We start from the raw sequence: 13,584 nt of genomic DNA, 5'->3' as shown, positions 1-13,584 counted from the left end.
TGAAGAGGCAGTGTTTCAAAGTGAAAAGCTGTCAAAAAAAGCTGTCAATAAAATATTGATAGCCAGCAGATAGAAGGAAAATTAATCGATGAGTTATCACCACATTATTGTGTTTAGATTTGGCTTGAACACATTAAAGTAGGAGCTGGGAAATATCATGGAAAATATCATATCAACGTTCTGAATTCCGAGTTTTCTCGAATGCACCACAACATGTGTGAGAAATGAACTAGCCTACTGTTACTGTTAAAACCTTGCCCATATTGTATTGCATATATTTCGGGCATAAATTAGACTGGTTGCATTTATATATTATTTATTATATTTACTGTCCAAGTTTCATAGCCTTTCAAAGTGCTGTTGAATTGAATAGCATTACAATGTATAATAATATTACTGAGACACAGGTGCCTTGTTAATAAGCTATGACACATGAGCTCTCCCAATCAAATTGCTATACCAACGTTGGAATGTGTTTTGTGTTCAGCATGTGAGCAAAGGATGTGCGTTTTATCCCAACCAATAATGAAGGCTAATAAGAACCAGATTAAACATGTTTCTATTGATATGATTAGGTTAAATATCCCAAGGCGATCAGAATGATGTAACAAAATTAATTAACAATAATGTTGAATAGCCTTAGGTTTCATTCAGACTGGGTATTGCTTAACTACATGGCAAGAAATATCGCAATGACACAGTTCACAGATCTGTGAAAAAAAAGAGTGGAGAAAGGGGTGGGGATAAAAAAAAAAACATCTGGCCTAGAGGTACCTATTAGATTGCTAGCCAATTTCGCACATCAGCCGGTATTACAGACATAAGAGTCGCTCATATCAAGCGGCATACTGCTACTCGCTACGGTCTAAATCGAAGAAATGTATTGTTAATCGTGAGGTTAAGATGATTTGATTATCAAACCTAAACCTCAGTGTGTTGACGTTACGGCCTTGTGGGCAACATACTTGTTTTGTTGGCTATGACGTTGAGGAGAGCAAATACATAAGCAAGACAAATTATTGCTGGTTGACATTAGCCAGATTCAACCATTCCGTGTGAAATGGATTAAGGGTGCTTTGTTGGTAAATAAAACCAAAGACGTCAGTGCTTTATTTTAAAACAAGAGAGATTCATTGTTATCAACGTTATCGTAATCAACACGTCTTTCATCCCTCCGACTTGTAACACTTAATGTTATTCAACGATCGCGACTGACGATAAAGATAGCTAATATAAGGCTATGCTTTGGCGTTTCTTTTCACATTGCGTCATAAACTAAAATGTGGATAACAGTACAGTAGAGTAATAGACAGCAGCTAATTTGCTGGATGATAATTAGCTATTACTTAGTGTATGTTTCGTGTCACAAGGATATGTCTTCATTCATTTTACTGACAAGGCTCGTCTTGCGGGTCTTACCTTTTCTGCGGCAGTGGGCTGGATTCCTCACGTTGAGTCTGTCTGCACCCCGTCAATATTAATTTGATATTTCTTCTCGTGAACACGATTGCATTAAGCTAGTCTGGTCTGCAAACTCGCAGGAAAAGGTTTTAGGATGAATTCTTCGTTCGTCTAAGCTCTGTTTTGGACTGCAGACAGCTGACGATGCTCGCAATAAATAACGGTAACTTAGTTATGACGGTCAGTAGCTAGATAGCTAGCAAACAAGCGTTAGCTTGCAACTGTTAACTTGTCGGTTCTTAATAATATAAAAAATATAATACTTTTGACTAATGATAGCTAAATTAAATATGTAACTAAACACGAAAAGTTGATTTGATATGGAGGGCGTGCAAACTGGCTGGCTATCTAACTAGGCTAACCCAATATATCGTTCTAGCCATGATTTCTCTACCAGTAACTAGCGATAACAGTTAGCTTTTTTGGCTAACTGGTAGCTAGGTGATATTAGCGCTTTCCATTTACGATACCTAGCTAGCTTACTTGGTCTGACGAGGAATCCCTTATGATAAAGGGGGACAAGTTGTAACAGAATAAAAGACAAGCTATTATTTTCCTTTGTGGATTTCGACTTATCCCACTTGATCTGAAAAACACCGACACTTTCCTCTCTAACGCTGCCTGTTCCCTACTCCCGTGGACCCAGCTGGAAATGAATGTTGGATCTGCTCGGACAACAGACTATGTCTACTCATCTGCGCAGGCGCACTACTACATACGACAAGCCGTTTCGCCTTTAACATTTAAAGTTTAAAAAAAAAGTTCAGAAGTCACTAACTAATCCAATAGTAAAGTCGAAATGTAAAGTCGTAACTAAATTTGACTACCTTTTGATCAACGTAACATACTTTCTTTATCAAACATATGATCTCTACAGGGCATTAATTCTTCTTGACATCTATGATGCAAGTACTCATCCCACTCACAAACTGTCAAAGCCTGGTTTACATTCCTTGCCTACCAGAGATAGCTAATCTTTCCTCTTGTTAGCTGCTTACCCTGCAGTCTTCATGACACTAACTGACAATAACTGTGATGATCAAACTGTGCTGTTGTTGACTGATCTTTCTAGCATAGTATGGATAAAATGTGTTTACAACTCTTTACATTTGAAAAATCAGATGCTGATTTACTCAACAAAAAAAATTGAAAATAACATTTTGAAACGGCTTGTCATATAGTGGCCAGATGATGTAATCCCTTTCCACAAACATGTTGGTACCAGCTGGTCCAGTGTGTTGTATTAAATGTTTGCTTGCCTCAAGTCTGAATTTGTGGCCTAAGCCAGTAAAGCAATACATATGTGTACCAAATCAGTAACATTTAAAACATCTTTTTCTCACCAAATATGCCCCTGAAAAACACACATAAAATATGAAAATCGTTTATTTTCAAGAAAACACAGGAAAGTTTTGTTTATTTTTTATTATTACTTCATAAAATATACACAAATACTGTTGTAAATAAAGTTAAAGTGTGTTAAAGAACTGTACAAGATATCAGTACACGATACAGAAAGTGAACCCTTGTTCCCCTATCCTTTCCTGACCTATACCTCCCATAACCCCTTCCTCCCTAGGTAACATTGCTACTGGGTAGTTTAAACAGCCTGCTGTCATGACACACATGATCAATCTGGCTGTGACCGCACCACAGTCTCAGGATCCATGCAGAAACAGAGATGGCTAAAACATTACAATCCAGCAGAAGTCCCCCTTTCTGTCAGACGTGTTGATGTTGAATCAAAGGTAACCACAGTCGAAATAACCAATGAAAGTTTCCAGGTGCAAAATTTCAAAACATATTGATATTAGGGTTCAACCCATCCGTCCCCCCAGTCATTCAACGACCAGTGTCATACAATTAAGGGACTGTCATTGGGTGGAGCCCATAGACATTTTAGGCAGACACAGGAAAACAACAGAAAAAAAGGTTGTCAATGTGGGAAACACGACTAAAAAGAAAACAATGCCCGTCACTTATTAGGCCTCTCTCGCACCCTCAACCAAACAATTTCACCTGAGCAGGACACTCCGTTAAGAAAAGCCTCACATACAACTGCAGAGCAGATAACGTAACAGGAAACCAGACAAACACAGCAGCCCTGTCTTACGACCCAGTAGACAATGTGACGCTTTGAGTCCCACTCAAATGTAGTACTTTTGACTGTATATATATATATATATATATATATATATATATGTATCGACATATATATACGATATATATATATGTGTGTGTGTGTGTGTGTGTGTGTGTGTATGTGTGTGTATGTATGTATGTGTGTGTATGTATGTATGTGTGTGTATGTGTGTGTATATATATATATATATAATAAAACTCTGATCCCTCCCCAGGTTTAAGCATTTTAGTTTTTCTACATTACACCTCGAAACAACCAACGACATTTTGGCTTTACACAGAAAAATTACAGTGAGGTAAAAAAAAAAAAAAAAAGTAAAGAAATGTCATTCTACTTCATGCCCCCCTTCCCACCAGGTCTCCAGAAGCAACATAATTAAAAAGTAAAAAAAAATGTTGACAATAAGAACAATCATAAGAATTACTGCCATGATAGTTGGCTGATTTTTTTTTTCCGTTTCGCAGTCTCTAGTCAAATACATTGAGAAAGGTCAGTGTCCACTGTCTCAAGTCTTGGAGTGGTGTGGCACCTCTTCAGAAAACTAAAAAGTGAGATCACCTCCACAATTGTGTGGTTGGATAAAAAATTGGGCTCAAGTGGGCATTTCGGAAATAAAAATGGACAACAATGAAGCATTTCCACCAGGCCCTGGGCCCTCGACATTAGCTTGTTGTCAACTTGGTCACAAAAGGTTCATGATCACATCGACAGTGAATACGACAAGTAAGACATTGGCAAAAGAAGGGCAAAGATCCGTCCTTGTGCCTTTGCATCATACTATACTCCAGAAGAGCACCTATGCTAATCTTCACTTCCTAATGCTCTCCTCTCTCTGCCCTCTGTATTCTTTTCCTACCTCCCTCTCTTGGAATTTCCTTCTCTGTTTCTCGCTTTCATTTCACTTTTCCAATAAAACCATTAATACATAACGAACCACCCAGCGTATCTTAAGAGTGAATGCTATCTTTTGGCTGTCCAACAAATAATATAACGGATTAAAACAAAACGATCACAACCAGAATGTACCATGGGTTTTGAGTGTGCAAATTACACTGGTGAAAGACTTACATGTTCACTTCTCACAGATTGGAATATGCACATGCTAACAGCTACATTCTCTGTAGGAACAATTAAAACTAGATGCATCAATTTATCCAAGGCTTCCAAGCCTGCCAATGACATACAGGGAGAGGGACAGTCTCCCTGTTGTGATGAGGACATATTCGAATGGAGAACATGTGGGGGATAAAGGGGGTCCAGTCTTCAGAGGGAGGGAAAAATACTGCTTTCTTTTCTTTCCCCTGAATGACCTTTGGTTGAAAATGAGTAAGGATCTCTCTTGGCCATCTTCCGTTAACTCACACCTAATTCAGCCTCGTTTTCCCCATTCATTCCTTCAGTGTCCATCTCTCTGTCTCACTGACAACATTTAAAAACAACAAACAAAACCAAAAGAGTCTGGAGCAAGGGGTGTCACCTGATGCCCTAGAAAAGGTTCAGACAGGGGAAAGAATAAACATCTCTGTACATTTCATTCACTACAGCTCAATATGGGATATGAGATTCAGCTGCATGCATCCCATTTTGGAAACATTTTTGAATTGCAACAATGCATCTTCAGTCATGTTGACATGGAAATGGAAGTGACTGATGCACAGGGGTGTGAGAAAGTGTGTAGGCTAGATCCGCTCACCACTCAGTATCCAGTGTGCACGGAGCTGAAGGACTCACTTCCCGAGGTGCTCCAACGGCATGCTGACCTGCAGGATGCAACATCAAGGAAGTGGAACCATTAAACTCCAGACAGAGGGTAAACTTAATTCCAAAAGTTTCCGGGATAAGTGTTCAGTCAGAACGTATGAATTTATGACTATGAATTTTGAAAGCAAACTGGGATTCCAGACTCTGGGCCCTAGTTTGGAGGAATAAAATGGCCTATTTTGGGCGCTTTATTTATAAATAAACCAAACTTTCCCCCGAGGAGTGGATTTTGGATAAAGACTTGGCAACATATTCTTTTTTTTGACAGGGAACATTTGAATGTGCCAATCACAAACATCACGGCCCAAGTTGGATTTATCCATCTCCCAAAATATATCCAAGGAAGAAAGCTGGACCAAACCTGTGTTATGGGTTATTTCATCTAGAGAATCCTCAAAGTTAACATAAATCCTGGAATGCTTTTTAAAAAAAAAAGAATAAAATGTTTTTCTGTTTTTCTTTTAAAAGGTTAAACCTCTTGAAAGACTCAAGTGTCTGGGAAGAGGTAGTCTAATGTCTGACTTGAATTAAATGCACAGTAAGCTGTAAACAAACGTCATCCATGGTGTAAATACACAATCATGACATTTCTTGTTATTTCTATTCACATATTGTAGTGTAATTAGACTAAGGCAGAAGAAGAAATCTTTTTCCACACAATATCTCTTTTCTTGGGCGCTACAGAATCCAAAGAGATTGCATTCAGGTCTCTCCAGGTGTTTAATTGCATCAACATAAACATAGCTCGCAGCCTCCCATATCTTATGCAATCCCCATTCATGTTGGCTACTGCTCACTGCTGCCCTTGCGTTTTATGCATCTGGTCTTTCCCCTGTCTATGGGATATCCAGTGCTCAGCTAAACATGCTTTCACTCACTTGTTTGACCCTAGGGTAACCCTAACCCTAACCCTGTCTATAGGATAACCAGTGCTCAGCTAAACATGCTTTCACTCACTTGTTTGATTCTGCTGGGGTTCTGGATGCAGAGACTGCACCAAATAGCATACAGTTTGTTCCCAGAATACGTTTAAAAAGCCATGTAAAGGATAAAGTTTCAATCAAATGAATGCCTGGAAGCTTGGATTTAATAGGGCATTTTAAAACCGGTCTGACAAGTTTCAGAGGAAGCACTACGGTTTAGTCCTTGTAAAGTTGCCCTGAACCCACAGCGATATTATCACACTGTTTAACCAAACCTTTCATTAATTAACTTCAGCCTGGCTCTGCCCACTTAGTGCCCTTGATCACGCCTTTACTGCTGGCTTTACCAGGCTCTGCCCACTTAGTGCCCTTGATCACGCCTTTACTGCTGGCTTTACCAGGCTCTGCCCACTTAGTGCCCTTGATCACGCCTTTACTGCTGGCTTTACCAGGCTCTGCCCACTTAGTGCCCTTGATCACGCCTTTACTGCTGGCTTTACCAGGTGCGCCACAGTGCCACCCAACTAAGGCCCTATGAATGACACAACAAGGATGGGCGGAAAGGCAAACAGGTGGATGAAAGCAAGAAGCAACACGTGACCAGGCGTATCTAGACCTCTCGACCACCCCCCCAAGCCAACAGATCAACATGGCCAAATGGAGCCCCTCACCTGCGACGTGGAAATGCGAGATTGGTCATGACGGGCAGTAAGGTCAGACGAAGACACGTTGGCGGGCGCTCCTCGGTGGAGACGCATACTAACTTTCCTCTCCCGCTCTGCACGTGAAATAGCCCGAGGTGACGTGTTCCCTGCAGGGAGAGACAGACAAGAGACAGATGTGGTTGATGGGCTGCAGTTTTCCCCATTATATTTGACACAATAGGTACGATAAGTAGATGGGTAGTAGGTACACATTATGAGACACTCACCAGACTGCTGGACTCGCGAGGCGGGGTTGGAGATGGCCTGTTCGGGGCCGTTTCTCACCCGGTTGGGGGCTGAGGGGTTGGGGCCAGGAGGGTGACCCCGTGCAGCTGACCCTCGCGGCACCCCACCAATACGCTCATCGCGCTCTTCGCCTCCCCTCCTCTCCCGGTCGCCCTCTTCTGCTGTTCTGCTGGCACCCTGTATCTCAAAGGCGAAGAGAAAAGAATGTCACATTAATTATTAGTATGTACAATGCAGTCAATTTCACATCATGCATTTGTAATGCATGAAATGAATCGATCTCTAGGCACAAGAAGGAGTTTTTGGGATGGTCTGAGGCTAACAGTGGTACTCACAAACTTAAGCATGTTCCAGTCAAAGACGTAGTCATAGGAGAAGCCTTGTCTGTGGAACAGATTTCTGAAGAGCTGACGAAGGTATGAGTAGTCTGGCTTGTCATCGAAGCGCAAAGAGCGACAGAAATTCAGGTAGGTGGAAAACTCAGCTGCAAAAATAGAGCACCAGGTCAAGGATGAAGACAACACGACACCCAGCTATATTTTTCACAACATCTCTCAAATGTTCAATTCAAAGAAAGCTCAAGACACAGCCATGTCACTCAAACCAATTCACAGAGACTATGTTCTTCTTAGTTCATGTGTATGTACTTAGGGAAAAACAAGTCAACATCTGAAAGGACCCAAATTCATCTATACCCTGGTCCTGTCACAACCACTAGAAAACAGGGAACATGACTGTGATCGTAACAAGATAACAACTTAATGTCATTTGCAACGACCTATAACCTTCAGTGTTCAATCATGGTAACATTATACAACAGCAAAATACCCCAAAATACTGCTTTGAATATATATATATATAAATATTTAATGCTTCCGCTTCAACATAATGTATTACAACTGTCTGAGAGACACCATGTTTGAGCCTGACTGTTGGGGCAAAAACGCTTGGTGCATCTGGCCTTAAGTTTTAAGTAATAAATTGCAAAATAGTCCCTACTGCATTCCACATATTGGTCACGGAGACAAAACGATCACACTGAGACTCACACACAAACACATTCTCACCGAATATGGAATGCACAAACAGTTTGCAACTCAGACACCAATCCACATGCCTACCCATGCATTCAGACAGTAAGCAAAGCCTCTGGGAACTCACATGGGTAGCCCTTGCACAGCACCTCGATGGGGGTGGACATTTTTTTCTCGCTGATGCGCTCGTACTTCTGCCTCTTGGTGGCAGCCTTAAGGCCTTGCCAAGGCAGGGAGCCCAAGTTAAAGTACATGAGCACGTAGCCTAGGGACTCCAGGTCATCACGCCTTGACTGCTCTGAAGGAGGACAATGGCAAAATGGAGGTTTGGTCAATGATTCAATGAACTAGATAATAATAGTGGGTCCTTAACCTTACTCCAGAGAGTGTCACTACCTAAGCATTTCAAAAGATCAGTAAAACACAACATAGTTCAGGTAAAAAACAAAAACACACTGGAGTGGTTTGACCAGGTACTTTGAAGCCCCCAAGTGCTCACATAAATGTCAAAGAAGTGATCAGCTGCCCTCACCAATGCCCAGATGGGTATTGATTGAAGCATAGCGGGCTGTGCCAGTAAGGTTCTTGTTCTCCCGATAGGGGATGTGCTGGTGGGTGCGGGCATCACGGTATTTCTTCGCCAGACCGAAGTCAATAATGTAGACCAGGTTGCCTTTCTTGCCCAGGCCCATGAGGAAGTTGTCAGGCTTGACATCACGATGGATGAAGTTCTTGGAGTGGATGTACTCAATACGGCTGATCTGCACAACACAGTGCTGCATTAGAGACAGCAGTGCAGCAACACTGGAGATGAACATGCCTCACAAGACATTAATCTACCCGCTGTGACCCAAGCACTGGATGCTATGAGGAATTTAACCAACTCTCCTCAAAAGTGTGTCAGTGGACAAGAGACTGTGTTAAACAGACAAAGGAATAGAATGAGAGTGCAAACGAGACATTCTAAGAGGTCTATTGTACCATTTGGTCGGCAAGTAGTAGCACAGTCTTTAGGCTGAACTTTCGGGAGCAGAAGTTAAAGAGGTCCTCCAGACTCGGTCCCAGAAGCTCCATCACCATGACATTATAGTCCCCCTCTGCCCCACACCACTTTATAGAGGGAATGCCAACTGGGGGTAAAAGGAGAAGAAAAATGGACCTTCACATCAACTCGTCCTCTATAATGTGACACAGACCATAACCCCCACTGTGAAACAGAGCACTAAACATGTCGAACACCTACTACTGAAGACAGTACTCATACAATCCCAATAAGAAAAACGGACTAGTCAAACATATTACCAACCTCCTCCCTGCATCATCTTGTAGAACTTGCTCTCTATGTGTAGCTGAGGGTGTTTGGTCTTCACACACTCAAGCTTTATGGCCACCTCTTCCCCTGTGGCGATGTTGGCACCTGGCAGGACACACATTTACCTTTATTTTCATGTATTCATTTAAGACACCTTAACCCAAAGCATCTACAGTAAAGTGTGTGTTGAGCTACAGAACAGACACATACACAGACACAGAGACACACACTCACACACACACACACACACACACACCTGAACAAAGGACAGAAGCCCAGTTACCTATACCAGTAACCAGTTAGAAGAATTCAGATTTATGGCTGCATATGATATGGAATCTCTAGTCTAACCCATAACAAGTAGATATGTAAAACAGGCATTTAGAAAATTGGTGAACACAGTATATTTACTGGAAAAATCCCCATCAAACAGTAACACGACTCACCTAGGTATATGTCGCCAAAAGAGCCACTGCCAATCTTGCGCCCAAGGCGGTACTTATTCCCCACTCTCAGCTCCATGGTTGTGTCAGTTCGCTAAAAGGGCAGGCAATAAAACAAACCCAAAAGCAAGACATTTAAAAGCAGTTGTCGCTAAACAACGGTTCATATCTAAATTTCACCAAATTCATTAGAACAGCCAAAAGCAGTCAACCCAGGAAAAGGGAATCAAAGCCAAATCCTATGAGAACTATTCATCTCTTTAGACGAAGAGTCAGCAAAGACAGACATAAACAGCCCAGTGCTTCTCAAGAAAGTGTCCTCAGAATGCAGGTGATCAGTAATGCCATATTGTACCTCCGTGATTTACATTTGGAACCTAAAATATGCAAAGATGACAATGCATTCTGTCTGAGTGGTTGCAGTAGGCCTTGTCTGCAGATACAGCTGGTAAGCCTAGTTCATCTAACTGAAAGCTAGAGGTGGATGATGCACTCCAGAATCAGGCCACATGAGAAAATCAAGGGACCGGTGGAAGTGGGTCTTCTGCAGCACGTGATACTGGAAAGGAGTCATCATTTATTTATCACCAAGAACCACACCACATTTTCAATCGCTGCAAAGCCAAAGGGCAAGCTATGCTTGTCACCGCGAATTTCAAATTAAGCAGAACTATTCGAGCCGTCTACAATATCGAAAGCAAAAGATACAAGAATATTTTCTGAAATGTGCACAGTTTCTTAAGCGAGAAGCAAATACTGAAAGCCCTTTCGTTTTCCTCGTGAGGTTATACATCCACTGGTGGGACATCTGAGCACATCCTCAAAGGTGGACCTTTCCAACTAAGCAGACAGTTGGACCGCCAGATTGTTTTAACGTTATCCTGTACTACTGAAGTAGCCTCTTACATACTGCGTACAAAAGGAAAAAACTTCATTCGACCAGTCCAAGGCCACAATGATCAGACCTGTCGAAACAAACACCAACAACATCTAGGCTACAATTTCCTTTCCGGTGACCTGGTCAGGGTTTCATAGTGTTGGCACAACAAATCCTTCGCCTAGAACTTAATAGCATGCTTAATGTCAACATAACAGTAACATCTACCCTTTTTTTCCTGTCACTATCCCGATATGCTAGCTTTAAAACCATACCTTCTAAACGCCACTTGCATAGCTGTGATGTAATGATTTTATGGCTGTTTCGTATATTCGCAAGACTGATAATGCATCAAAGGTCGCTGAAATGGGCTAAGCTTTGTTCGCCTAATCTTGCATCCGTGCACGGAATTATTTTACCCAGTGGAAAATGTAATATTACATTGCAAAAATACACATATAAACACAGCAAAGCAAGAACTAGAGGTCTCGTGGATGGTTCACAATTGCAATATTCATAAACTATTACTACTCTTCCCGTGCATACGTTCATAACAGGATCGACCCTGTGCACCGTATCGTGTCCTTATGTGCCACTGCGCTGTCACCATCTGAAGTATTACACTAACATTAAGTTTACAAATGAGAATAATTCACATGATGTTCCATTTGCTTCATTAGTATATCAAGGGCTACAATACGTCATTATTTTAGAACACTGCCTACACTAGTTATCGATGCCTGTCGAATGTAGCTATGGTGGAAGGCTTTACAATGTAGCGTTAGCTGGAATTGTTCAGTAACGACACTGAAATTGTAACAAATATAACATTTACAAGGATTCTTGACAAAAGGGTGTTAGGGCAGTGTAGTGCTACTGTTTCATAGAAGCTCATTTCGTAGTAATAGCTAGCTTGCTAACACTGAAAGAAGCACTGTTGTGTTCTGGTTAGGATGCTCGTTTTGCTAGGAACCACAAGCAACAACATTCTAAATAAAATGTCGCCGACGAATTAAGAACTCTAGTGTTCGGGCATCCATGTTGTTAACAAAAATAATGTATTTTTTTCTTGCCGCACCCTAACACTGGGACATACTATAGGCTACGCTTATGTGGATAGTCATCTGAAATCGCCCCCTCCCCCTCTACGATGCTCCGAATACAACTCCCGTTTGGGTGAAACAAGCTCCTACACCTTTCCCCCCTGGTTTCTGCGGTTTGTTGGCATCATTCTTACCCGATATTGGGCTTATCTGAGAGGTTAGTCGGCGGTGGTGCTGAACCGGTGGTTGTCAGTCAGACTGAGCCTTGGGCAGCGAAGGATGGGAGCGGATTCTGACGGATCTCATACCCCAATTTTCCTCTTGCGTTCTATAGTACGCCCTGTTGATAGTCCCTGAGAAGCTTCACTGCGAATGCCCGTCTCTGCCTCAGTCTATCTCCCCCTCTCCTTGCTTGCAACGCACCATTGACAACATCGATGATGTCATTCAAAGGATGCCTAAGGCACCCGGATTGCCTTAAAGTCATACTACAAGGAGCGGTCAACTCATGAGAAGGTATTCTCAAAGAAAATACTTTGAAAAAATGTTTTGCATACATTTTTTAACATTAAAACAATAATACATATTTTTTTAATTTTTACACAGGAAGAGATGTTAAATTCCTCGTGTTTTTGGTTGGGGACGTCCCATAGCGGCCAAAACTCACTGTTACATACAAATATTCATACCGAACAACCTAGCCTAAGTATTAGAACAACAGGGTGCACTACAACCATCACACCAATAATTAACAACAACAAAGACGCCTGCTTGAGCATTTCACTGGGGTTTTCAAGTGGGCACCTTCCTTCGTTAGTGTTTCGTTGAATTAGGCCCACAACACCTCCATACGATTGTCCCATGCATACGATGGGTTAGGACACATATACGAGGTACAACAACAGATACACTTCACATCTCAAAAATATTTCACATGTATCTCTCTGCCTCAACGATGCACTGCCTAATTATATATACATCAATTTCATTATACCATGGCATGCTACAGGTAAGGTGTGGGATGATTTGGGGTGGGGGGTTGGTTGTGACCCCTCGGGTGTACGAACGGCGGTTAGGCTAAGGGTAGGAATTGAATACAAACTCAGGTAGGGGGTAAAAGCGATACAAATTTATGCTTTATTACTTATATCCTACACTGTTTTAAGAAATATACCCGTTTTAAACCTCATACGAAGTTTGTATTATGCAATATTTAGTGTAGAACTGAAGTAGGCAAAAAAAAAATGCATAGATCATTCCAAGGTCAAGGCCTTAGCATGAAAAGGGTTATTCTAAAGGACAGCAATGACAGGACCCAACAGAGGTCATTACATGGATTAACCAAGACTCATATGCACCTGTCTTACAGTTTCTCTAACCACAGGTGAAGCTATTCTTAACTACAGGTCTGCATACATGGACGTGAGATCAGCCTTACACATCTGCTAGTGACTGCACAGGTCTTAAGACAGCAGAACTCATTACTATCTATTTAAAACGAAATCCAGTTAGTCAGTCTTAGTGTCTACGTGGGTGTACTAAGGCAGATTCATTGTTTTCTAAATGTATAAATGTGCAGAACAGTTTTTCAGTGTCAGCCTATGTCCTGCTAATGGGTAGAAGGTAATGGGTTAGTT

The 13,584-nt window shown here is 41.6% G+C and overlaps 2 protein-coding genes across 4 annotated transcripts in view; both read right to left on the bottom strand.

The window, feature by feature from the left end:
* LOC105897677 (transmembrane protein 184B-like) overlaps positions 1 to 2,831 on the bottom strand; it is a 13,260-nt gene extending 10,429 nt beyond the window's left edge. Inside the window, exon 1 of one of the 2 annotated variants that reach the window (XM_031586440.2) lies at positions 1,420 to 2,831. The gene's annotated coding sequence lies outside the window, so the exon portion shown is untranslated. The remainder of the gene's footprint in view (positions 1 to 1,419) is intronic. The other variant, XM_012824624.3, reaches the window with a different exon arrangement.
* A 2,192-nt stretch (positions 2,832 to 5,023) lies between these two features.
* On the bottom strand, positions 5,024 to 12,389 carry csnk1e (casein kinase 1, epsilon). Of its 2 annotated transcripts, none has more exons than XM_031586310.2 (11): positions 12,142 to 12,389; positions 10,031 to 10,121; positions 9,579 to 9,689; positions 9,254 to 9,402; positions 8,805 to 9,033; positions 8,400 to 8,570; positions 7,574 to 7,722; positions 7,220 to 7,421; positions 6,960 to 7,099; positions 5,298 to 5,364; positions 5,024 to 5,089 (listed from the first exon to the last, which is right to left on the bottom strand). In XM_031586310.2, exons 2-10 carry the CDS (start codon positions 10,104 to 10,106, stop codon positions 5,332 to 5,334), a joined length of 1,260 nt encoding a protein of 419 aa, XP_031442170.1. In that variant the 5' UTR covers positions 10,107 to 10,121; positions 12,142 to 12,389; the 3' UTR covers positions 5,024 to 5,089; positions 5,298 to 5,331. The 2 variants fall into 2 exon arrangements, with proteins under 2 accessions (XP_031442170.1, XP_012680110.1); XM_012824656.3 differs by having other exon boundaries at positions 7,220 to 7,415; positions 12,142 to 12,388.
* Positions 12,390 to 13,584: the final 1,195 nt, after the last annotated feature.

This window comes from Clupea harengus, chromosome 1 (genome assembly GCF_900700415.2).
Source record: "Clupea harengus chromosome 1, Ch_v2.0.2, whole genome shotgun sequence".
NCBI classification, from domain to species: Eukaryota; Metazoa; Chordata; class Actinopteri; order Clupeiformes; family Clupeidae; genus Clupea; species Clupea harengus.
This window is presented reverse-complemented; position numbering and strand designations above follow the sequence as displayed.